The sequence below is a fragment of the Oreochromis aureus genome, linkage group 12 (genome assembly GCF_013358895.1).
Source record: "Oreochromis aureus strain Israel breed Guangdong linkage group 12, ZZ_aureus, whole genome shotgun sequence".
NCBI classification, from domain to species: Eukaryota; Metazoa; Chordata; class Actinopteri; order Cichliformes; family Cichlidae; genus Oreochromis; species Oreochromis aureus.
The window spans coordinates 13,561,824-13,587,736 of record NC_052953.1 but is presented as its reverse complement, the minus strand read 5'-3'; the positions used below and the strand labels follow the sequence as shown (position 1 = coordinate 13,587,736).

The 25,913-nt window shown below is 38.4% G+C and overlaps 1 protein-coding gene across 1 annotated transcript in view; it reads right to left on the bottom strand.

The window, feature by feature from the left end:
- The window catches only part of commd10 (COMM domain containing 10), a 65,319-nt gene extending 39,582 nt beyond the window's left edge, over positions 1-25,737 (bottom strand). Inside the window, exons 1-5 of the mRNA XM_031750172.2 lie at positions 25,582-25,737; positions 23,596-23,686; positions 22,226-22,336; positions 21,387-21,542; positions 18,677-18,787 (exon numbers count right to left, since the gene is read on the bottom strand). Of these exons, the coding sequence (XP_031606032.1) occupies positions 18,677-18,787; positions 21,387-21,542; positions 22,226-22,336; positions 23,596-23,686; positions 25,582-25,610 (498 nt within the window). The 5' untranslated portion in view covers positions 25,611-25,737. The remainder of the gene's footprint in view (positions 1-18,676; positions 18,788-21,386; positions 21,543-22,225; positions 22,337-23,595; positions 23,687-25,581) is intronic.
- Between the last annotated feature and the right edge of the window lie 176 nt (positions 25,738-25,913).

The following is a 25,913-nucleotide window of genomic DNA, read 5'->3' as shown; positions in this document are numbered from 1 at the left end:
TATTATTAGCAGAGTAATAGAGGGCTGTGGTTGTGAGGATCTGACAAGGAGATGATAACAGAAGTGCTTACTCCTCCGTTCTCCCCGTTCTCCCCCTATATCATTTAGAAAATAGTTGCAGTGCTGCAGCAGATCATGGCTGGCTAATGGCCTTAGAACATAACTGCTGCCACAGTAAGACACACTCACCATTACTCAATTTGTACAGACATTAAAAAGAACATCATTAAATGTAAGAATGTATCTGTTATTTCACTACTCAAACATGCTCCAATAAATATTTGTGACCAGGCACAAGGACCAGAAGCCAAATTAAGAGGTGTAATTAAGAAAGAGTGAGACTTTAGCTCCGCAGGCCTAGGGCTGCTTTCAGGATTGAGCTTCCTATTACGAACTCACAGCTGCTTTGTCTGAATGTGCATACCTCCTGGTTTTGGCAGCTCTCAACCAAAACATGCATCTTTTTCTTTTGAAATTGCCAGTGGGTGCATTTCCAGACAGACTTATCTTCTGTTGCAAATTATTTTCTTTGGAGAAGCTCCAGATCTGACACCTGGCGACATCAAGGAGTTAAAATTAGGTCTACAACATTAGGCTTTAGGGGAGTGTGCTCATTCAGTCCCGAAATACAGATCACATTTTGTCTGCCCAGCAATGTAAGATCCATGGAGTAAAGTAGAGTAGAGTAAAGACCCTAGTTGAAGGAAGAAACCACTTTATTTGTAGTTGGGTCTAATTTCAATAACAATATTCAAATGTAAGAAAAGTAAAATACTAAAACCTGAGAAAACAAAGCCAACACCGCATCACAGTAAAAGAGGGAAGGAAACAAAAGCAGTCATTGTTAGAACAGCAAAAGTAACCATGACCGGTCAAAGTTATGGTCACTTTTAACAAACAGACTGTGTAAAACTGTTACCAGCTTTGTTTACTGTTATAAATGAGTTCATCTTACTGTATCTGAGGGTTTCTTTACAACTTGTAACATGCCACGCCTTTTGCTGTCAAGTATATTCAGTATATAGTATATATATATTGCTCTTATTTTATTCACTAATCTTTAGTGTAATTAATTTGTATATTTTATTCATTTTTTTGTCTTTTTTATTAATTTAACAAAGGGTTTCTTTGAAGCTTTTTATTAACTGCTCATTTTTTTAACGCTGTGTAATTACCAGCTTGTTCAATCGTCTGTGAAGTACTCTGAAATACACTATCCTACATGAAAGATCTTATACAGCACAAAGCCTGATTGATGTTCACTTAGTCAGTACAATGCTGTTATTACCAGCATGAATTTTTGCATGGCGTCCAACAACAACAGAAGACAACACAACATAATGTAGTAGTGTGGCAGCGAAGAAAAAGAATGAAGATTTCAGCAGACACAACATAAAATGGACCACATCCCAGTTTGAAAAGATGTGTGAAAAGTCCTGTTAGAGAAACTTCACACACGTTCTTATCTGTTAAGCTCAGAAAAAGAACTATAAACCACGAGCTTATTTCCATAGGCTAATGATTTTTACGCTGCAAGTATTCCTGCGCCAGTTCTGCGAGAAAGGTCAATAACAGGTGCTTTTTGTATGTGTGTGCGTTCACTGAGTTTGGCTCTGACAGCAGCACTGAAGACAACCAAAGCCTGCATAGATTTCTAGGGGGTATGTATTTGGAGCGCTGTGGGTGACTATGGAAAGCGTTCAGAATAAAAAAAGAATAGTTCTCCAAGAGACCACCTGCTGTGTGTCTCTACACTATGAGTTTTCTGCTATGCATCTGTTACTTACATATACACAATTTAGCCTCGGTTTGAATACATTCACCTCAAATGGTGTGCTTCTCTGTGTGTTTGTGTGTCTGCATCGAGTCTAGCACTCTCAAGTGTGTGTTCCACCAAGCCTAAGAAGGTGACATATTGGAGGAGCTTCCTGTATCTATAATTCATAATGCAGCCTCTAAACAAAGAACTGAGTGCTCGACTCCCATCAGATATGCTACAGGGGAACTGACACGGTTGCAAAAGCTGCAAACAAAATATAGCTGGATAGCTAGGACCTGGAGCTAATAAGAGGTATTACAGACTGTGATAACAGAAAAGAGTACACAGACTGACAAGCAGGCTGACAGCCACATGTGGAATAAGGAATACTATTTTCTTTCCGTCTCTTTTTCTCGCCGCCTTGATGGATTTTCTCTGACCCACATTATCAGGAAACAGACAGGCAGACGTGTAAACAAGTTCAAATATGACTCAGTGTGCTGTCTACACTGAAACAAAGGCTCTTTCAACGCACTGCAATATTTCCTTTGTTGTGATAGACACCTGTAATCACCCCGTGCTCACAATGAGGACAATCATGCAATATTTAGAAACTCAAGCTCAAATCATTCTCCAAGGGAAGATGCAACATTTATACCTGTTGTGTGCTGAGGTTTGTCTTCATGCTACACAGGTAGAAGTTTGTCACATTAGTCAAGCAAACCACTCATCCCTGCCGAAGGAAACATTGTGCACCTTTTCTTTCAAACACAGGGTGGGGCGAGCACAGATAATTTCAAATAAGAGAACAGCCAGAGCACAAATATTGAATATAGCACAAAGCCGAATAAGTGTAGAGCTGAGAAGATGAAAAGCTTATTTGTGTGTGAGAAAAATTAATAATCTGCAATTTTTAAAATCAACTTAAATGTTTAAGTAATCTTTCATCTGTTTTATATAATTAGCCATTGAATATATGTGGATTTTACAGAGTTAATATAGATGATCCCTCTGACCACACTGACAGAGGTATATGCACACACTTCTAGCCTCAAAATGTGTTCATGGTGTTCGGCTTGTTGGTACTCGCAGTAAGTGACAAAATCAGTTGCGTGAAAAATGAACAGAGAGTTTAAGAATTTATCTTCTGCCTGCTGCTTGTGGCTGTGCATGTTTGTGAGTTTGGACATGTCTTCAACAAAAAATATGAATGCTGAAATTTATTATTTGCAGAAGTTCAGACAGACCAAAGTTAATCTTAAACAAAGATAATCAACAAATTAATATTCTGTGTTTAAATCTATAAACCTATTTCAAGTTCCTACATTTGCCTTTCCTAGAAAACAAAATCTACTTTTGCAAATAATGAACACTCAAGTCACACACTGTCTGAACACTAAGATGCAATGATGGCAGCATATAGCACCAAGCTCACATCTGTTCCTGTGAGTCTGTGTCCTCTTAATTAAATAGCTCCATATTGTTAATAGCAGGTGACAAATGCGATTCTCTCAAACACAAATTGTCATGGGCTTCTGATAACAATGCGATGCTTGCTGCAATTATCGCACAGATGAAGGAGCCAGGCAGAAGGGAATATGTTCATTAAGATGGTACAAGGAAAAATAACCTGAGTTAGAAGAAGACAAAAAGAGGTGGAAAAAGAAGGATAGGTGATTGCAAAGTTGGTAAGATACACTAAGATTGGTGTAGATAAGACATCGGCAATGATGGAGTGGGAAAAAAGTGGCTTTTTCACCACTGATGGAAGAATCATTCCTCGTCTATTCAGATGTAACTGGCTCATCCTTCAGTGCAGCCAAAAATAGCTTCCTCGCCAATTGCACATGGTACATTCCCCACCTCATTCATTCTGCTCAACTCAATCAGAGGATGAAGGAAAGTAAACGTCGGGATTATAATTCATATAAATATGTAAACATGTGCAACAGCATAAGACTAGTACAGTTGGACTGTGATATGTTCACTACGGTGCAATAATGTTCCACGAGTGTAAGCTTTTTTATCAAATTTGCTGTGATTACTTCTGGTTCTAGAAAACTGTCACATTTGCACGAAATGGTTCATTTATTTCTTTTAAAAAATCTGTTTTTATTAGTTAAATTATCAGGATAACTGATAATGATCTATAAAAACTAAAGCAAAACAAGCTTTCGAATTTAAAAAAAAAAAATGTATTATTAATAAACTCCCTGAAAGGTCTGTACATCAACACTCCCCATCCCAGCTAAGAGTCTGGCTGATTTTGCCAAGAAGAAAGGGAAAAAACCCAAAAGAAAGCTGTGCCAAGCTTATAGCAAAATTTCCACAAAGACCTGAGTCTGTCAGTGCTGCCAAAGGCGGTACAACCAAGTACTAAGTAAAAGGTCTGAATACTTCATATTTTATATACCCAAATATACTGTTCTTTAAGTTTTACTTTGAGAAAATTAATAAAATATAGAGTGATGGGTTTTAATTAATGTGAAATATGTTAAATTAATAAAGGTGCATATTAAATTACAAAATTGAAAGGGTCTGAAAAAGGGCCAAGTATACAGGTATTCAATGAGCGAACACAATTGTTTTCTTCAAGACTTGATGTATTGTGCATTCAGAGTTACTCCTGCATACTTTGGTTGTAACAAGAGGCTATTTTGGTTACTGTTTCCTTCCCACTAGCTTGAAGAAGACTGGATATTCTCCTCTGACCTCTGACATCAACAAGGTATTTTCGCCCATAGAACTACTATTCACTGGATATTTTCTATGTTTCAGACCTGCCTCTGTAAACCACTGAAGTGGTTGTGCAGGAAAATCTCTGTAGATCAATAGTTTCTGAAATAGTCAGACCAGTTGGTTCGCCACCAACAATTATGTTCAAGTAATTTAAATCACCTTTCTACGTGACTGGCTGATTAGATACGTCCATTAAAGACCAGTTGAACAGGTGTACCTAACACCTTTCGTAGCCAGTGAGTGTATATAAAGCACAACTTTAAAGTTTTGCAAGTTTGTCAGCACTCCTGACAATGCTTGATATTGGCACCAAAACCAGGGTCTTGGGGAGTTATATAATACTCTTTTTAAAACGACTAGGCCACCAGGACTTATAAACACTGACAAAGCGAAAGAGAGTTGGTGAAGAGATGAAATAAGAACAAACTGTAAACAAAAGCAAGAGTAGTTGGAGAAATGTAACTAATGTGGAAGTACAGTATATCCTGTTAGAATGGCACCTGTCTGGAAGTAGCCTGGTGCTTTCACATTGTTTGTTCACACCGCCCACGCTGCTTAGTTGGAGGGTGACAACGCTGAAAGGACGCAAATCATATTAGGCACCTAAAAATTACTGAGTCCTGAACTGGAATGACTGGAGCTGGCAGCTTATCCGTGGGCAGAGGAAATGCTGCCTGTGTGGACCGTTTATCCAGTGCTATTCAGCATCTGATTTTCAGATCAACCCTCGCAATGCTTTCAGCTCATTTAGGCTATGCCCACACCAATGAGATACAATTAAAACGCCTTAAACAGGTGAAGAAGATTTCTTGGAATACTGCCTAGATTCTTTTTTTTAAGTTGAGGGTACAAGGGTAGTCTGATATGTTGTTTTTAAACAGCTTAATTTTTAAGCAGTAAAATCTTCCCTAATTAAAAAATAAATAAATAAATCAGACTTTTTAGAAGTTCAATTGAAATCAGTCAAAGTTTGTCCAATTTTCAACATCACACTTGTCTAAGTTACTCACTGGATTGGGTTTGAGTTAAGAAGTCACAAATCTTGCTCAGTGCTGAAGGAGCTCATCTTCAGCACAGATTTTGAGTTCAAACTCTCAGCAGAAGCATTTCAAAATAACATTTCAAGTACTTCTAGTGAATTACTTTACCTCAAATGCATTCGACAGGTGAAACAGCAGTCGAAGGACAAGCCGTTTATTTCTCATAAACATTGGTATTGATCACATTTATGTATTTATCCAAAAATCTTCAATAAGACAACTTTATTTATGATGTAATGTTAACTTTAAATTAATGTTTACTAATGCAATGAGTATTGGAACGAAAAATGAGTTAAAAGAGGCATCTACCCTAAAGTTATTTTCCACAAACTCAAGGCAACTAAATGCTGGCACTGCGTTGTGCATCATGTGGAGCTGAAGCAAGTCGTGTGTAACTTGAAGCCACTTTTGAATTTCTCATGAACAATTACTGAATGACTTTATTAAAACCATTTAAATGTGTCTGGCAGCACTGCAGACATAAACAATGCTCTTCTGGTGCATTCCTGACAAAGTAGAAGCTTAATGAGTGTTTGTTCACTGAGCTGCACTCATTGAGCTTATTGTTAATACCGGTAAAACTGTCAAAGAAGAGAATTTTGGGAGAATCAGGTCAGGATATTTTTCCACAGTTGTCCTTTCCAACATGCAGAACACCTGCAGGAAACACACTAATTGCTTGTATATATTTCTCATTAACACTTTGTTAGAAGCTCACATCATCAGCTGGTATCGAACAGCTGCAGTTCCTTGCGTTTTCACCCACATGCTGATCTAACACAGTCCGTTATTTCCTCAAATTCATACCGCGTTCTTTTTTTAAACCAACAACACTCATGTTTAAGAGCATCTAAATCAGGAGGCTTGACGCTGCGAGCCAGGGAAAATGGAGACACGATCAGCTCAAGCGCCAAGACAAACAAGCCAAGGAACACGAGCCGCTTGTGAGCCATAACAGGATCATTATGGTGGTGGCAGCTAGGTACCCTCGCCTGATATGCAGAAACAGGGAAGATGCCATGTCATGTACCAGCCTCTGCTGCCAAGCTCATACACTCGGTCTCCTTTCCAACAGGGCTGGGAAATAATGTTCCCACTGATGTGCAGCTACCACAGGAAAGCTGCAAAGACTATATACTGTATTGACTGCATGATGTGAACTAATTTAAGAGCTCTAAATTTTGGGCTCCTTTTGCATATAACCCCCATTTTATGCTTGTTATTTGACAAGCCCCAAGTTGTACGAGCAAACTTAAAGTTTCCTCCACCAAACCCGATGCTCACCTCTGAATCTGCTTACTACAACATGATATCGAGACAACACAGCTAAAAAAAATCTGTGTCAAACCTTAATCATCTAAATGTGTGTGGGGTGAGTTGAGGAAGAAGTGCAGCTAGCCAACATCTTATAGCACGAGCCTTAACTAAGGCTTGGCGTGCCAGATTTAAGCATGAGAGGCACTCAACCCCTTCAGCCAGGGCCTCCATTTTGAAACAGTAGGCATTTTAATGTATTAAGTTGGCACAAGGTTAGAGTGGAGGTCATGGGTAAATGAGCTGGGTCCGTTAAGGAGAGAGAGAGAGGCTTGCAGAGGACGAGTAACGGCTGCTATTCACCACTGCAGGCCTGCTTCTTTCTGCTATGTGGCAGCCCTAGACGATTACCAAGGCAGCCACCCTGTGCCCCTATGGTATGTAGACACTGTCGCTCTCATACACAAGGAAAGAGAAGGGGGAGTACTGAAATGTGCGTGTGAGAGAGAGACAGAAAAAGAGATATGGGGTGGGGAGGGTTGAGGGGCAGTTTACAGTACAGCTTGCAAGAGACAATAGCCGTGATCCTTCCAATACAGCAAAACATTCCATCTCGACCGAACACCACAAAGCCAGATATAAATATGGTGTCATCAACAAATACTGTAGCTATGAGAAGAGACAATGAAGTTTTCCCACTTCTTTCCTGTTCTATAGTTAATGCCAAAATACAAAATCTATTTATTGAGGGTGGAAACCTAAAAATGTAAGTATCAAAAGGAAGGAGAAAAGCAGGTATTCAGTGCCAGGTCAAGTGTAGTTTTCACTTAAAACCCCAATTCTGAAAACACAGAGATGTTTTGGAAAATGTAAAAAATGAACAATAAAAAAAACCAAGAATGCAATGGTTTGCAAATCTCATAAACTCTTGTCCTATTTACAACAGAACACAGAAAACATATCAAGTGTTCAAACTGAGAGATTTTATTGTTTCATGAAAAATAATCGGTCATTTTAAAATTGATGGTCTCTCTACAAACTGTGCAACAATTTCAGAATAAAGCCCCTAAACATAAAATTGAAAATTCTTTGAATATCTTATCGTCTACAGTATAACATCATCAAAGTATTCAGAGAATCTGGAGAAATCTCTGCACGCAAAAGACAAAGTTGAAAATCAATAGTGGATGCCCGTCACTTCTGACTGGCACTGTATTAAAAATCAGGCATGATGGAAAACACTGCATGGACTCGATGATTTCTGAAAATGATTCCAGAAATCACTGACTGTGTATACAGTTTGCTGTGCAATCCAAAAAATGCTGGTTAAAGTGCTATCAAGCAAAGAAGAAGTTATATAAGAACATGCTGCTGCCTTCTTTGGGCCAGAGCTCATTTAAAATGAACTGAGGAAAAGTGTTCTGTGGTCAGATTAATCAAAATTTGAAATTATTTTTGGAAAACATGGACATCACGTCCTCTGTGCTAAAAACTACAGAGAGACCATCTGGCTTGTTATCAGTGCTCAGTTCAAAAGGCTGCATCTCTGATCGTATGGGGGTGCATTAATGCCTATGGACCTAGCAGCTTGCACATCTGGAAAGGTGCCATCAGTGCTGAAAGGTATATACAGGTTTTAGAGCAACATATGCTCCCATCCAGACAACATCTCTTTCTTGGAAAGCCTTACATATTTCAGCAAGACAATGATAACCCGAATACTGCTGCTACTACCACCATGGCTTTGCAGTAGAAGAGGTGCACCTGCAGTCCAGACCTGTCACCAACTAAAATTTCATGCATCATGAAATAAAAAATACAACAAAAAAGACTTGGACATCTTTCCTCTCCCAAAAGTCCAGAAACTGACTTCAGACGTTTACAGGCTGTTAAAAGAAAAGGGGAAGTGACACAATGGTAAATGTGGCCTTTTCCCAACGTTTTGAGACATGTTACTGCCGTCAAAAATGAAATAACCTTGTTTGTTAAAATGTTCATTTCCTTAGTTTAGACATTTAATATGTTTTTATGTTCTACTGTAAATAAAATATGAGTTTATGAGGTTTGAAAATAAGCACTTTCTGTGTTTATTTACCTTTTTACACAGCGTTTTTTTTGTTTGTTTTTTTGATTGGGGTTATATTTCTTTGTTCTTTAATTACCACACGTCCATGCTACAGTAGCGTTTGGTGCAGCTGACTATGAAATGAAAACGATTCAAAGCTTTTTAGAGAGCTGTAGGTACATATAGGCAAAAAAGAGGTCATTTTAGCCTATTACTAAGTGGTTGCTAGGAAACATGATGACATCATGATCTCTGATATGTACCTTCAGCCACCTAAGATGTACTTGTAACACACAGACAGAGATGTTGTGTATTACAGTACAATACTTGTGTGTATTTAAAATGGCCATTTCTTGTATGGCTGCCTGTTTTTAGACACCATTTGAGATGCTTGATTCATTTTTGTTAAATCAGAAAACAGGTTTTGTAGAAAATCGTGTTTATTTGTCCATCTCACAAATACAACGGATCGCATATGCTTCTGATCAGTCAATACAGCTGTCTGCACAGCAGGAGCAACATTTGGTGTTCCACTGGTGCTTTACAGTTGTAGTCAAGAGCCTAATTGAATCCATATATGTCTATACATGTGTACTGTGTATACATCTATACCCATGGTGCAGGTGAAGCAAATAAATTCCACTCTGAACATATGAAGTAATTTCAAAAGTACTGTTTTATCTTTCAACAGTCAAATACCAGTGTAGCATCAAAGAGGGTGGGCATTCAATAAGAAACTGGTGACAATTTGTTGATATAGGCAGAGGGAGCAGTCTTTGCCCTATCATTGCAAGTCAGACGACAGCAGTGTCAGGCTGCAACCCACTCATTATAATCATTATTTCAAGGCAGGCAAAAAGCCTATAGCTCAGATCCTTTCATTGTGATTACATCTCGTCACAGTGTGATGCAAGCAGACAAAGACAGCTCGAAAAACAAAAGAACACGGCGACAATTACAATAGAAACCAGAAGAGTAAACATCCAAACCTGTTCATGATGGGATGATATGTCTACATTACTATCAATATCTGGCATTTGAATAAAGCAAAAACAGCCTTTTCATTCTGTATGCCTATCAGATAACTTTCACTGGAATGAATGGATGTGATTTGGCTCTATGCTTCTGCAATCAGTGCGTCTTGTTTAAACTCAAATAGATTTCTCACCCCAGCATAGTTCAGCCAAGTGGCAGAGCAGCTTCTCAAAAATAAATGCCAAAAAAATTAAAATGACGAACAGAAAAAACACACACACGCACATCTGAAAATGGCACTCTTAAGCATTTCTACCAGCTTCTACAAAATGGCCAACAGATTAACAGGGGATTAATGATTACTTCACAAACTGGGTGTAAAACAAACCAGGCTGAATAACCAAAGAGAAATAAAAGCTGATCACAGGAGTGGGAGAATAAAAGGGGGACGTTAAATCAATGAGATTTAAATGGGAGTTGCAGTTGGATTTGCAGGGTTGATGGTTCGCCTATCTGGGTGTCAAGCATGTACCGTGGGTGTGCTAAACAACATCCAAACATACCCAAATCCCCCAGGCGCCTTTTAAGAGGCGAAAGAATTTGGGAAGGGGATTGGCTGAGGAAAACAGGAGTGGAGGTTGGGGAGAGAGCGGGGTGGACAGGAGAGATATAGAGAGTGTGTAATGGGGAGATCGAATCAATGGGTACCCCCGGAGCAAATAGGAGCCATGACATCATCGTATGGCAAGCAGCAAGGAGTGGGGTGGCGAGAAGTTGGGGGGAGAAAGAGAGAGAGAAAGAGAGAAAGAGCGAGAGAGCGAAGGCAGAGACGAGAGCACCCACAGTCACCCATTCTGCATCTCGGGGCCCATCCACTAGAATGGATAAGAGCTGAACAATGCACTCTGAATGAATGGGATCCCAAATCCCACAGGAGAAAAACAAATCACCAGTGGGAAAGTGGAAGGGCGAGGGAGAGATGGAGAAAGAGACAGAGAGAGATGGAGAGAGAAAGGGAGACCCTTAAAAAGATGTGCACACAAAGCAACAAAGCATCTTGGGACATGTAGAGCAAGGCAAGTAGAGACTGAGACAAAGCTGCTTTTGTCCTTCCCGGCTGGTGGGTGGCTTGGTGTGAAGGATTTGAACGTGGTACCATTTACATCAAAGCTCTCAAATATATTGATTGGGCTATGTAATCCCTCAAATGGAAAAATGAAAAGGTTGGATCTACAGTGGATGAGTTGTTTTTTGGGTCTACATGACGACAGCATGTGGGAGGCAAGAATGAGGCCTTACGTAACTTGTCAGGAGGACTTCGAATTGTGTTTAAAGTTTGCCCCGCATCCTCGTGATGCTGCTTTGACAGAGACACGTGAGGCAAGCAGGGACGTTCAGGGAGGCTCTGATCACAGCACCTCCTCGCAGAAGTCGAAAAGGGATGTTTAATTGTGTGTCTCATCACACAGTGTTAATAAATAAAGTCACAGCCTTCACTGAGAGGGCTCAAAACGTGTGCCGAGTGTGTATTGTTGTGTGCTTTCGAACACAGAGCTTTCATTCCTCCTTCATTACAGCACTGGTGCTATAAGCCAAAACAGAGAAAATAAATTAGAATCACACAACAAAAAAACTCTTTCATGTTGGATGCTTTGATAAGAAAAACAGGTTTCCACAAACTACATTTAGTTGGCTTATATTTTGGAGCTAGCTAGGGACAACCTGACACACAAAAAAATAATAATACAAATTTATGAGATTCACTCATAAAAAAATCACAAATAAAAGATAGGAGAGAAAAAAAACTAGGTCATAAAATTTATTTGAGGATCGATAAAAAGGAAAAGCGCTGAAAGCGTGGACTGGAGTAAAACAATGCAAATTTGGAGGAATCCGACAGAATAAGACCCCGAAATGTGAATCAGGAATCAGAAATATGCTCTTTCTGAAAAGAAGCACTTGCGTATGAATGAGCACAATTAACAGCATGCGTATTTGATGCTTAGAAACACTCTGCCTACGAGAAAGAAGCCACTCTTCCGAGTCCAAATTTTATTGAGAGCTGTTTAAACTACCACAGCATCATCCACCATCCATCAGGAACAGTGAGGCAAAACAAACTCAATTGTTCCCTTCCCAGACGCTACAAGAAATGGACTGTTGACTGTTTTACTTTGGTTACAGTTTTGTGTTATAATATAGTGATCTGTTTGTACTCTGTGACATTTAAGAAACAGGTGAGTGCAGTTAAAATGTAAGTGCAGTGAGCGCAGTTTAAATGACAGATGCATTTAAACACAATTTATATAGCAAAAAGCTGAGATTGTGAGGTCTAAAGCGAGCCCAGACATTGAAAAGAGGACCAGAGGAGACGCCTGTTAATAAAAATCAATGTTAGTGGACTGAAATTACCTGGAGTGAAATACTGTATCTCTCTGAGATCAGAGGTGCTGACCCTAATCTCTAACCTCTGAACTTCTTTTAAGTAACAAAGTATTTTCTCTATACTTACTCTAGCTACATTTTTCAATCAATTAATTGATTAGTCTACAAACTGTCAGAAACTGATAAATCCTCGTTTTCTGAAACCCACAGTAAAATTCTCAAATTGCTCCTTTTATCAAACTAAACATTTGTTAAAGCTAAACAATAAAAAACAGCAAACATTTACATTTGAAAAGCCAGATATAGCAAATATATGCCATTTTCATTTTATAATTAGAAATTACAAAAAAAAAAACAAATTCCGATTATCTTGGGTGACAGACACTTAGAGAAGATCCTCCTCGAGTTTGAGCTTCTCCTCTTCTCTCCTTCATGTGTATATTTGCTTTCCCTCTTATTTATTATGGGGAGGACGTCGCTAGGTTTGTTAAAACTGTCTGATTTTAAAGAAATATTTTATTTTTATTGTTATAAGTTTTGTAGAGTGAGTTTTCCTTATCAGGATTGAGGCTCTAAGGCCAGCAGGGTGTTGTATCAACCAGTCACTTGAGCCCCACAGTGAAATGAAAAACAACAAGACTGAATGAAACAAGTACTTGGGCGGCGTCCAGTGGAAACTCCAGCTCTAGGGGAAAAGCTATTCCTGCTTACAAGTTTTTGATTGAATAGGCCATAGGAAGAACATAAGAAAAATCTGTTGGGAAAAGTCTGGGATTTGTCTCAAAGCTGCATTTAGTACATTTTTTCCCCTTTGAGGCTTAAAAACTCAGAAGAGCTTTGCTTTATCAATTCTCATCAAGTCTGTCTGAAGCTATCAAGCAAAGATATCCTTTGAAGTCGGAGCCAGCATGTAGAGGGTACATTAGCTCGCTAGCTCTTACCCCGTGCTTTTGCAGCCTAGCATGCGCACAATAAATATTAAAATCGACAGAGTCTGCCTTGCAAGTGGATGTTCCGTATTATAATTTTCACCCTAGCCTTTGGTCAGCAGGCCAGTGGCTCATCCTAATGCCAAAAGATAGAGACAGACACCAAGAGCGGTAAAGGATTTTAATTTTAAGACTCATTAAAGTGACATCAAAATTTCCTTTTTATGAATGTATGTTTAGAAAACAAACTTAAGCATCCAAAGGTTTTTTAAATCAATCAGTCTATCTTAAGGTGGTCACAAGTAGCACCGCTAAAAGGGGTCAAAAGGCTGATTTGTAATATTGTTTTACAAGTTAACAAAAATTTTAAACAAATGCAGGCTGTGCCCACTTGAGTATAGCCACTTGTACTTTCCTCCATGGAATATCTGTCTTTTCCTCAAATTATTTATCCGAGCGTTTCAAAACAGAAAAAGACCCAGTGTGCTCCTTTAAGCACTGCTAAGGATGTAATATCCACTCACTCATAAAAAGCCTCCTCAAAAAGCCTCCATCAGAAGTGGGTTTTCTCTCGGTCCTATTCCCAAAGTGTTGTGCCGCACAAATTAACAGTGCAACTGATTGACGTGTTTACACTAAGCTGCTTATTCTGTGGCCAAATATTTTGAGTATGACTAATGGCCCTGCAAATGCTTACCTTACATCATATACTTAAAAGGATCGATTGATACTGTGTCTTTATTTTTTTTTGTCTCATATATATACTTTAGAAATTATGGCTGCCAATACCAAACATGCCCAAAATTTCAAATAATGAAGTTGGAATATGTACAAATAATTCTCGTGCTCTAAAAACTCTTCACTCTAGTCTAAACACTGAGATTCAGACAATCTTTCTTCTATACGATGTCAAACACAGTTCCTAAATATGATCACAGTCATGGTAAAATGAAGGTACACTATCTGTCAATTTAAATGTTTTATACAGGGCATAAGTTTTAAAAAATCTACTCCTTACTGGTCTAAAAAATAATTCAGTATCAACAACATATGGCACATTACATCACATAATGCCATTATTTATTTAGTGTGATTAAACAAACCCCGACATTAAACAGAACCACCTTTAGCAGAAATAACCTGAATTGTTTTCTGTGTGACTTTATTAGTCGTTCAAATCATTGTGAAGGAATTTTAGCCCGCTCTTTTTTACAGCTTCAATTTATTGAGGTCATTTGTTTCTCCACAGCTCTCTTAAGGTCCTGGCACAGCACTTAAGTCAGGATGAGGTCTTGACTTTGGACAACTGCAACACCTTGACTATTTTGTTTTTCAGCCATTCTGTTGCCGGTGTGCTTGGCATGATTGTCCTGTACTATAACAAAATATTGCCCAAGCTTCAGCTGTTGGACAGATGGCCTCACATTAGACTCTACTTTGGTATACAGAGGAGTTCATGGTCGACTCAGTGACTACGAGGTACCCAGGTCCTGTGGCTGCAGAACAAACAAAATCCTCACACCTCCAACACCATGCTTGACTACTATTTGATTTAATAAACAGTACATGGCTGCTACTTACCCTCATAACTCCTGTGAATGCATTAACTTTACTTAGTTTTTCACACTGTCTGTTTTTGTTAAATAAATAATGACATGGTGTAAATAGGTCACGTGGTGTTTTTCATCTTTTAAGACCTGTTAAGGACTAGATTCTTTTTTATTATATCCTGATACTTAAAACATTAGAAATGAAATAAGGTGTACTTTCTTTAAATCTCCAATCATCTCTGTCATCTCTGTGAACACCGAACCCCCGCCCACCTTGTGTTCAAATCCTTTGCTTTTGAGAGGCAGCCAGTGTTTCCGCATCTCAGAGATAAATAAGATAAATAAAGATTATTTTCAACTGTGAATAATGCAGAGTTTCTGCAGTTTAGTTCAAGAATAATCCACTTTAATGTTTTACTTTCAGCGTCCTTTTTATCTTTGCCTTTCTTTTATCTATTATTGAAATATTCTCCTCTTGCATGTTTGCTTTCTGTAAGCTGTATCTTTTTACAAATTCAATAATCACAGAAAAATAATAATATCTTATTAAATACTTTGTGGCCCAGTCATGGTGTGATCATGAAAACATATGGCTAAAAAAAGATCTCACTTCCTCAAGTTTTCAACACTTACGTTTTTGTCTCTGCTGCTGTACAAAATTGTGCCATCTGGTTTGTTGGCATGTTGGTTTGTTGTACTAGAGATGCAAATACAGAAATTTATGAAACTAAGAATCTTATTTTTTTGTCAGTTTCTTTCATTCATAACCTACCAGCATATTTGAAGATTTTCAAAAAGTTCTGCACCAAAGGATAAACTCAGCAACTTGGAGAATGAAAGGGAGACGTCCATGTGGTGCTACAAACTCAAGCAGTCCAGTATGCATGCAGCAGATGCTGGGTAGAAAGCCAGTATCTGCTTTACGCATCGTTATTTCTCTAAAGGCAAAAGTCTCACAAACAACACACCTCTGACATAAAATGGAAAAAACTATGCATTTATATCTGAAGGTCTATGCAGCTGGAAATGTTTAATCGGGTTATCTGCAGTCTAGCTAGCATGCCAACAAAAACCTTCTCGAAATACAGATAAAAGCAGACATTCCTGTTTCTCAGAAGCTCAGAAACACTTCCTGTCATAAAGTCGCATGCCATACATACTACTATTATGAGGACTTCACATAGCCTAATGCAAACTGCATGAGAAATTTCAGCAAATTCTCACTCTCATCTTTCAGTTGTCGTTCTCGAGTTTTCTTTGTAGTCTTTTCTCTATTGTTTGTCCTTGCTATCACCTTCTGCTGCATCCTGATCTTCTCCCTTCCATCATCTGCTCACATCAAGTTTTCCCCCTAACTTTTCTTTCCTTTTGACAGCAGATCAATCAAGTCATTTTTCTGTCTCAGCCCCCTCCCCACTGGGATAACAATGCAACAGGTCTTGCGTCATACCTTCACTGAACGAGGCCAATCTCACCGGTCCTTATGAGGGTAAACTAGAGCTCTCACTCCTGAAATATTAAGGAGTGCATGAGAAGACATTTATGCCTGTGTGCCGATGTACTGCAGTGCTTCCTCGGTTTTCATATCTGAAACAGCAACTTTTCACCGAACCCGATACAAATTCAGTTATGAGGAAAATAGCATCTCACATGGGTGAGGTCACACAATCATTGAAACAGAAACTATAATCCATAAGTTCCGTGTTGGTCCACACACTTTAGAGACAGAGGGTGTTATGAAGATCTTCCCCTGATATTATATACTTCAATAAAACACAGAAACAAATATAAAAATCCACTGCACTCACTTTTAATTTCAAGTATGCCTTCTAACATCTTATCCACTCTACTGCAGATACACTGTACGTCACATATAGTTTGGAGAATGAGATGTGAAGCCCCCTGGCAGTCCTCCTCCTCAGGAAGAGCGCTAATGAAGTAGGAGGCCAGTCGGATGAGAGAGTCTTACTCTCCACTTAGGTTCCAAGCAATCAATAAAACACAAAGTGCCACTGTTGCCATCCCCTTACACATCTTTTGCTTTCTTTTCTTGATCCCAATTTTCTTCAGTATTTCTATCCTCTTTAATTGTTTTACTTGTTTTCACTTCCTCTCTCACCTTCATATCTCAATATTTCTGTCCTTGTCACCTCTTAATTCTCTGCTTTCTTCCATTTGCTGTTTTCCCTTCCCCTCGCCATTAGACAGCCAGCACTGACGGTGCTATAAATCTGTGCTGTAATTAGTATGACACTTGCAGCAGAATTTCATTTCTATTCACAACTAATTTACTTCTCCGTCATTGCAGTGTTTTGACATCTCAAAAGTTTTACTGAGGGATTCTCAGAGTTTGGAAGCAAACAAACTTACTGTCAAGAAACTCTAATCAGAAAGCACCAATGGAAATTTAAAAGAAAAGTGCACGCTCAAAGTACCTTAATACAAACTTAAACGAGGAATCTTATCCATCTCAGACACTTCACTGCCCCTGAGGGCTGCTTTCCAACCTGTGAGGCAACAGTGCCCCCTGTAGGTCAACGGTGAACGTGCACCTCAATGATGTTCAGTGAAGTTGATCCCTTTACACTTTTAACCAGCCTTGTTTTAGCCCCCCAGCTATCTCCTCCCACAAGGGAAATTGTGTAAGTGGATTTAAATAAATTAATACCTCTTCTGCAAAGCCTAGGGAGAACACAGAAGAAAACCATAAAAAAAATAACGTACTGCTGTTGCATTCACAAAGATAAAGCAAAACACATATTTTTTTCTGGCTAACGCCTATAGGCCCGCATTTAAGACGACAGCAGTTTGAATATGTCATGCCTAATTCTACGTTCAGACTGAGCCGACATTCTCTAGGGTCTGAATACAAAGCAGTGTGCAAGAAAGACACTTGACTAGTCAGCTGGAACACCACTATCCAGGCTGTGGGGATAATCAGTCCCACCATTCTGAGACAAAAAACTGCTTTACAAGAAACCGTTCAAGTGCCCAAAGGCCAAAAATGAATTTTTAGTATCTGTGCCAACAAACAAAAGTTGTGTGCAACACTCATAGTTGGCAGAATACATTTCAAGTATTTCTCAAAAAAAAAAATCAACATTTCACTAAGTATGTTTTCATGTTTGAGGCTGAGCTTGTTAGGAGAATTAAATCATTAAGACTCAAGAAAATGTTTCAATTAAATCTCAAACTTCAAAGGTTGAAAATCATTTAATGTTAAAAAGACACTGTCTTTTGAGTTCTGATTGCTTTCACTGCAGCTACAGAGCTCTACCTCTCCCAGTGGAAAAAGAAGAAATGAGTGAGGGAGGCTCATGAGGTCTCAGTTATCAGAGTAACTACATGGTTTTAGCTAATTGGGATCCAAACAAACTCTGAATAAAAATAAATAAAAACAGGAAAATGCTTTGATAGAAAACAAAAAGTCAAAACAATATTTAGCTCATGCTTCCTGGTGTTTTCCTTTAGAAGAACAAATTTTTAAGGTTAATTAGATTGCTGCTTAATTATTTGTCCAACTATTTGTGGGCAAAAATTGCCTATTAAGAATCTTAATGAAGAAACTCACTAGTGACCTCAATAAGGCAGGCGCCGAGACTAACACAGCTTAGATGCTGGGCATTCAAACAATTCAGTGCTGGTAACAAAACAATGCCCCAACATACTGACCAATTTCAACCACACAATAAGTCTCTCAAGAGAACAAAAAGACCCAGGAGGTTTCCGATAACAAGCTCCCTGATCTCTGATCCATACACTACAGTTACCCTGGAGCTAGATGCAAGTCTACCTCTGGGTCAAGACAGAGACCAGAGGGATTAGCAAAAGAACAGAGAAAGACTGATGGTGCCTCTTAATTGACATTTACAAAGAACAGCTCTGTGATCAAAGTGCACAATAAGACTTGGAGCAAATAGGATGTTTACAATAGATAAGTAAAGCTATAAGAAAAGCAGACTGTCTGTTTGTGTCCATACCTCAGACTCTTCACCCTGGAGCCCCAGCTGGAGGACGGCACTGGGAGACTTCAGTCTGGCATGGCTGGACTGAGCCATCTGCAGGTTCAACTGCCAGCCAACATACTCCAGCTGAAACACACAAACAGTTTTAGAATTAACATAACCGTAAAAATAACGTCTCACACTTCAGTGTAATAACTGCCTCAGGCAGCTTTTCAAAGACTTAAAAAAAGTGCTTTTCCCATAAAATAATTGCTATTTTATTATTACTTCTGCCTCATCCTCATTATCTTGGTACTTTTGACCTGATTTTTTTATCCTTCATTTCCTTCTCATTGTTTTTCCCGTTTTTTTTTTTTTATGTTTTATGTTTCCAAAGCACTTATTAGTCAAATTAATCAGCATTGTACTTTTTTTTCCAAACTTCATGTTAACATTTTACCATATTGCTTTGTTACAAGGACAAAGGAAAACTGAAAACTGTTGTATATGCCGCATGGCCACGTTTTTGTAGACTTTTACTTCATCCCTTCATCCAAACTTTCCTCCAACAAAAGTGAAAAAAAGGACGGTCTACGTGATGTGATGTGAACTCGTAAAACTTGCAGTGTCTCCTTATACCAACCTCACCAATTCCCCCACCTGCTTGGCTGATTTAATGACAGACACTTCACCAGTCAGCTGAAGCAGTGTGATAGATTAGCAGCGGTGAGTCAAGGCGGGGCAGTTAAGTGTTTTATGATGCAGCGAGAGGCCATAATAATAAACCATGTGTGACTTATTGGTTGTGGATGCATCACAGCACAGGTGTGAGGTGGGGAAGGACTGAAATGCATTTATTTATACTGTAGAAACATTCAAATTAGCAGGAATAAACATTACAACTCTGCGGTCGTTGGTCTTTAAGTCTCTTTATATGTAAAGGAATCAATCTGAATACATTTAATAAACACCTGCAGTATTTTATTATCTTGTAGAAGATAGGCCAAAATAAATGAGCATTCTAATAGTACAATACATGGGCATTGCTTTCTAACACATTTCTGCTTTTTCTGCTTGATCATAGGTTAGTTTGCTCAGTTTTAGATTAAAAAACAGGAAATGAAAGGAACTGTTCCCGACAACCTCACATGAAGGAAAAATTCTTAATTCTCTGTAAACAGCAGAGTTAATTAAAACAGCAAATAGCCCATTCAATCACACAACAGCCAGTAGCAAGCATAGAGATTAACTTGAGGTCCTGTTCCCACATGTGTGATATTTATATTATTTTGGTATTTAGTTCTCACAACTACTTAAATCACTGGGGTGATGCGGTTTGTGTTTATTTGTAAGACCGTTGCTCATTTCTGCTGTGCATTCAAAAAACTATTTACTTAATTTGTCAATCATGACACACACATATATATTTGACACCAGCACTGAGCTTACAGCTACATCTCGCATATTTTCCTTATTGATTCATCTGCTGATTGTTTTGTTGTTTGCTCTGTAAAATGCCAGAACACAGGGGAAAATGTCATTTATAATTGCCCAAGGTGGGATCTTCAAATGTCAGCTTTTTGTCCAACCAACCAAAGATATTGCATTTACAATTGTGATATTATCAGTGAAGAAAAAAAGACCCAAGTCCTGATATTCCAGAGGCTGAACTCTACAAATTCTTTGATACACGCAATTAATTGCTTAATCAAAAGTGATGCCAGTTAACGTTTAGTTGGTTAACTAACAGTTTTAGCTTTATTGTTCACACCCAGTTCTGATATTGAGCAAGAAATTTATGACTTTATGTTCAATGAGCATGTGGCAGAAATGACAAGATGCCTGCTGAATAGAAATGGTGTGTATGAATATGAGAATCAATTTAATCTCAAATGTGCATGTGAGACAAAACATGTTAGTTTAATTATTACAGTATTAGTATAATTACGACTCTATTCTCAAGGATCAATAGCTGTCACATCCTTCCACGTATAAATTCATTAGGGAGCGAGGGGAAGATTTGCCAGACACAAGCAGGTGAGACATATAAATGTCTGACAACAGCAACAGCCTCAGCATAATGTGACTGATGTGTACATGCTGCGTATTTATTCTGTGTTTGATCTTAATTCCCTTGTCTCTGAAAGGAATGCTGTTTGAAGTGTCGCTCTTTAATCAAGTTATAGAGCGAAACAAGTTTTAAAATTAATGAAACAACTTGTGTGAGCTTTGAAAGAAGTCTTTGTAATCCAAATGGCTGGAAAGAACTCACATAAAAGCAGGTCAGTCTTAATGTGGACAGTCTGATGCTTATTTTCAATTCAGTATCACATTATGAATTCAATAGAACTCGGCTCGCGATGAAAATAAAATATAACGGGCAGCTTTGGGTTTCAAAGACGTTATAGCAGATGTAGTCCAAGTTCAGGTATATCAACACTAATAATGTTCCCAAAAAAATATTACACAGTATACTGTATCGCTTGCTTTTACTGATCCTCCACAGACTTACGGCAACTAAAATTCTATTTCTCATTTACACCAGCACAGGCACAACTGGTGGATGAATGACAAGAATAACTGTTTTACATGCACTGTAGTGTGATGGATGCAGTTTCTGCATCAGTGGTAAAACTCTTGTTTGGATAGATTGTTTGTAAAACATAAACAACAAACTGTGTATATTCTGCTAAATAAAAATAAGCAGTCTGATGCTAACGAGGACAAAAAAACCCTTAGTCTGTACCTTCTTCGGGGCAAACAAATTACGTTTCAGTTTCTCCACCAGTTCGGGTCCAGTAGTTGCCCAGGTCTGAGAGAACACCTCAGCCTTCTCTGGGGCTAGATGGACCATCTCCAGCTGTTGTTGCAAAGAGGCCGGCTTTACGCTATGATACACTGCCTAGTAAAGGTGATGAGAGAAGAGGACAGGATGTGTTAATCAGCATCAAATGTAATAATTTATATGGGGTTATTGTGCAGTTACAGTTATAAAAGAACAATCCATTTAATCTAATACCAAACACAACATTGGAAATACAACTACTCGCAACACAACAGTGACCCCAGGTGGAGAAATAGGCTCACTGTGTGATTCAAAAGCTACAGTACAGACTCCATGCCAATCTCCTCATACTAAGATATTTAGAAAATATGCAAAATAAGCGCTGTGCATCATTTGAGTCACTTTTTATGTGCACTGCAGGAAAAACAATGTAAAAACTTGTAAACATGCCTGGTCACGTGACTTTGGTGAACCATGTACAGAAGACCTCACTTATCGCTCTTATATTTATCTTTCTTACAAATACACCTGTATGATGTACACAACAAGGGCAAAGAACAGTAACACATTTAAATGTACAGAAATGTTTCTATCTGCACTGCAGCAACATATCTAAGTGGATTCAGGTCATGTCTTTGTTCACCACCACACAAAACCTATTTCTTATTTTGTCTTCTCCATCATGTTTAACAGCCATGTTGCCTGTTAAAAATTATATTATATTCTCAAACTAGCAAAAAGAAAGTCCAGCTTATCAAGATAAACACAGCCGTAACAAAGGATGTCTGGTGACCACTCACTTGCTCTAATATAAAGGCAGAAGTTTCCAAGACTAGGTTGAGAGCATTTTTATCCAATGAGAGAGCAGCCTGGAGTTTTTCCTCCTCTTCCTCACTGAACGTCCGCTCTCCCTGTGTAGAAAAAAAAACAATGTAATGTAAAAGCATCCTGAAATAATAACTAAATATATGAACGAAAGGCCACTGTCTGCTTGACAATCAAAAAAATTTCAGAATTAGCTTTAAAACACAGTATGTGGGTGTCAGTGTTAATCTGACAAGTCTGACAACAACAAAGGTTTTCCTTGAAAGGAGCTTATATTCATAAGCAACATACAGTATTATACTCATATTACTCACACTAATGTTTTGCTGCGCGCGGCTTCTCTGCTGCCACTCGTGAGTGACAGTCAGTTCAGTCAACAAACAGATTTTTATTATAGTTTTATTTTTATTTTGGATATTTTTAAAGCAAAATATGCAACATTGCAGTATCACAATTTCCAAAGTTAAGTCCTTGTCACTCTGCTTTCTTCAACTTATCCAATTCAGGGTCATATAGCAGCTAAAGCCAATGTCCTATCTCAGTAGTCATAGGGTAAGAAGGGAGGTACATCCTGGATAGGTTGCCAGTTTAACAGGGCTAACATAGAGAGACAGAGAGAAAGCCATTCACACCTATGGCCAATTTAGAATTGCCAGTTAACCTAACATGAACATGGCTTTGGAGGAATCCAGAGTACTTGGACATAACCCACAAAGCAAGAACATCACAGGTTTGAATGCTTCTGAGTTTGCAAGTTCTCTCTGGGCCTGTGAGCCAATGGTGCTAACTACTGTACCACTGTGCCACCAGTTAAGTAAATAAAGCCCCTAGTCTTTATTTAATGTGGATGCTAGGTCATGGATAGACTGAGGCTTGTAGCACTTGACATCAGACATGCAAAAGGTTGAAAAACTGCTACTGTATGAATAAAAAACAAAGCATAAACTAACAAAGAGTTAAAATATTCATTCTAATTACATAAATATCAACAAAACAATTCATCCGCTAGGCTGAATTGCAGCATAAGAACATTAAATAATGTGATCACCTGTTGATACATGTCAAAATGTCTATGGCATTAAATATTATTATTTTAAAAAGTTGCACTGCCACCCATTAGCACTTCAAAAAAATAAAGAAACCACGCAAAGAGTCCCTTGAATAAAACATTTAGTTTGACGAGTCAATCTTGTGACAAACCAGAAAGATTAGCAGATCCAGGTCTGCGTGTGCATTAATTAGAGTCAAGTGTGAGCGATGCTCCAGTAAGTCTTTATGCATGCACGACAGCTTTGCTGCGAAGCCTCTCATCTTTGGCACAGATAACATTGTGCAGTCTCCATACCTTCAGATGAAGCTTCTGTATGATGCGGGAGATCAGTCTGGAGAACTTGTTCACATCAATTGCATTGATGAAAGTCACTGCTTCTTTTATGCTGTTTAAGAAAAAAATAAGAGTCACAAGTGTTAATGACACTGATGTAGGACATTCTCAGATCTCTTAGTTAAGAATCAGAGTTCAGGGCTCAGCATGAAAGATGGTTCTCTGACTGTCATTGAATTTCAAAGGCGCTTCTAACTAAAAACGTAAAGTGCTGATTGTTTTGTACCGAAGTAGCAGATCTCACAAGGTAAAAAAGAACATCAGCTGTAGTGTGAAGAGTGCATGGCAGCGTAAAATGAGGCTATGTACTACAGAGTGAATGTAGAATTCTGGGACAATACTAATAACAATGTGGCAGATACACATGTTTTGATTTTGTTGTAATTTATTTCATGTTTTTAAGCCAGACAGATGCATGAATGATCCTTGTAAAAAAATAACTGAAATTTAAAGGTCTTTCATTTCTTCATCACTATATTTGAGCATCTAGCTCAAAATTGATGCCAGAGCTAGATGAAAATTATGCACCTACTTCGGTTTACTAGCAACATATCAGTAAAATCACTGGGTACAAAAACAGCATCTTAGAGACAGAGACTATCAGAGGTAAAGATTGGCAGAAGTTCACCAATCTCCACAAAGAGAATCTGGAGAAATCTCTGTGCATGAGGGACAATTAAAAACTATCTATGGTTGAGTGCACTGGCTCCTGGAAGAGATCTATCCTCTTGGGCTACATAGGCTAAAGGTTATCACCGAGTAAAGCCTGATGGAAACAGGATTATTAAGACTGTTACAAATACAGATAATCAATTATTTAAAAGTCCAACATCCTGACATACTGGCCGATATTTTTTTCTTTCAGACCCACTAAACATAAACAGATTTCCCTAATTTTTATAATATGTAGTGATTTATGTACTCGTTTACACTCAGTTTGTCTCATTTGTAGTATTTGTATTTCTTTCCAAAAGGGAAGTTGCAGAGTGCCCTCTGGTGAACCAGTTATGCAACATCAACACGCATAATATGGTTGAAGGGTGTTTCAGCAGTCTCTTCTTTACTCTTTCAATGTTAATTTATCAGCCGTTATAAGTTGCGATACTAATAGATATGCTGCAGATAAATCAGCCAGGCCGTTAGAACCATTTTCTGAGTGATCCTGCTTCACAACCAGATTCAAAACCTGCAAGCAAAATACCCCAAACAGCATAGTAGTGACACCAGATCCCCTTAGTGCAGGATTCAGGGGTTCAGACCTTTTTGTTTTGTTTTTGTTTAGATTTTTTTAAATGTATCTTGATCGTAAACTGGCCTTTTCTTTTCTTTCGTCAAAAACTTAAAAAAAAAATTAAATCTCTTGCAACTACACTACATACAGAAAGACTAAATGGGTAAAAGTTTTTTTATTCAAATCGGTTACACGATATGATTTCAACTGTCTTATAAGTGGTTTAAAAGGGGGCCAATACTCCTGCCCAGTTTCAAGTCGTAGTAGTTTTGTTTTTTTAACCATAAGTAGTAACCTGTACAGACTGAACTCGAAATACATCCTTTTGGGATTTTACTTAACCCGGCACCCCAGTAGTATTTTTATTTTACAAAGACACCGCTTAAGTGGAGTCATTATGCGCATAAGTTCGACCACTGTACCACAGGATGACTCGTTTACTCCAGCCCACCAACATACTTGCTAATGTTACCATACCAGACTGAGAAAACGCGTAAGGCTAAAATGGAAGAAGGCGCATTTGTGCAATTCAATCTCACCAAAATTTAAAAAAAAAAAACAACAAAAAAACAAAGATAAATATAGATATCTTTTGCTAATATGTATTAATGCAACAAATTACAATATCGACTTTTGCCATGCCCTCGTATGCTACAGGTAGCTCAGAGTTTGCTACAAGATTAAATGTCGTTAATTTTTTTCGGGGGGGGTCCCACCTTTGTGTTTCTTTTATAATGGAAGTCATTGTAGTCTGCGTCCTTAAAAAATAGTGAATGAAGAGTTGAAAAGCGTCAAAGCCACAGCAGCATCCTCACACTGTTGACATTCCGGCTTCCTGTTGTCACAAGACGAGTCACGTGACCGTCAAAGCTGCGCGGCGATGCGCAGTCATGGCAGAGAGTGGGGTCGTGCTGGCTGCTGTTAGCCTGCTGAATGGAGGGAAATCATTTACTTGCATAAAAAACGAAAACTTACTGCTGACATTTGTGATCATTTCACTTTCTGCAAAATAAAGTTTGTGTGAGATTTGTTTTGCGTAAAAACTGCG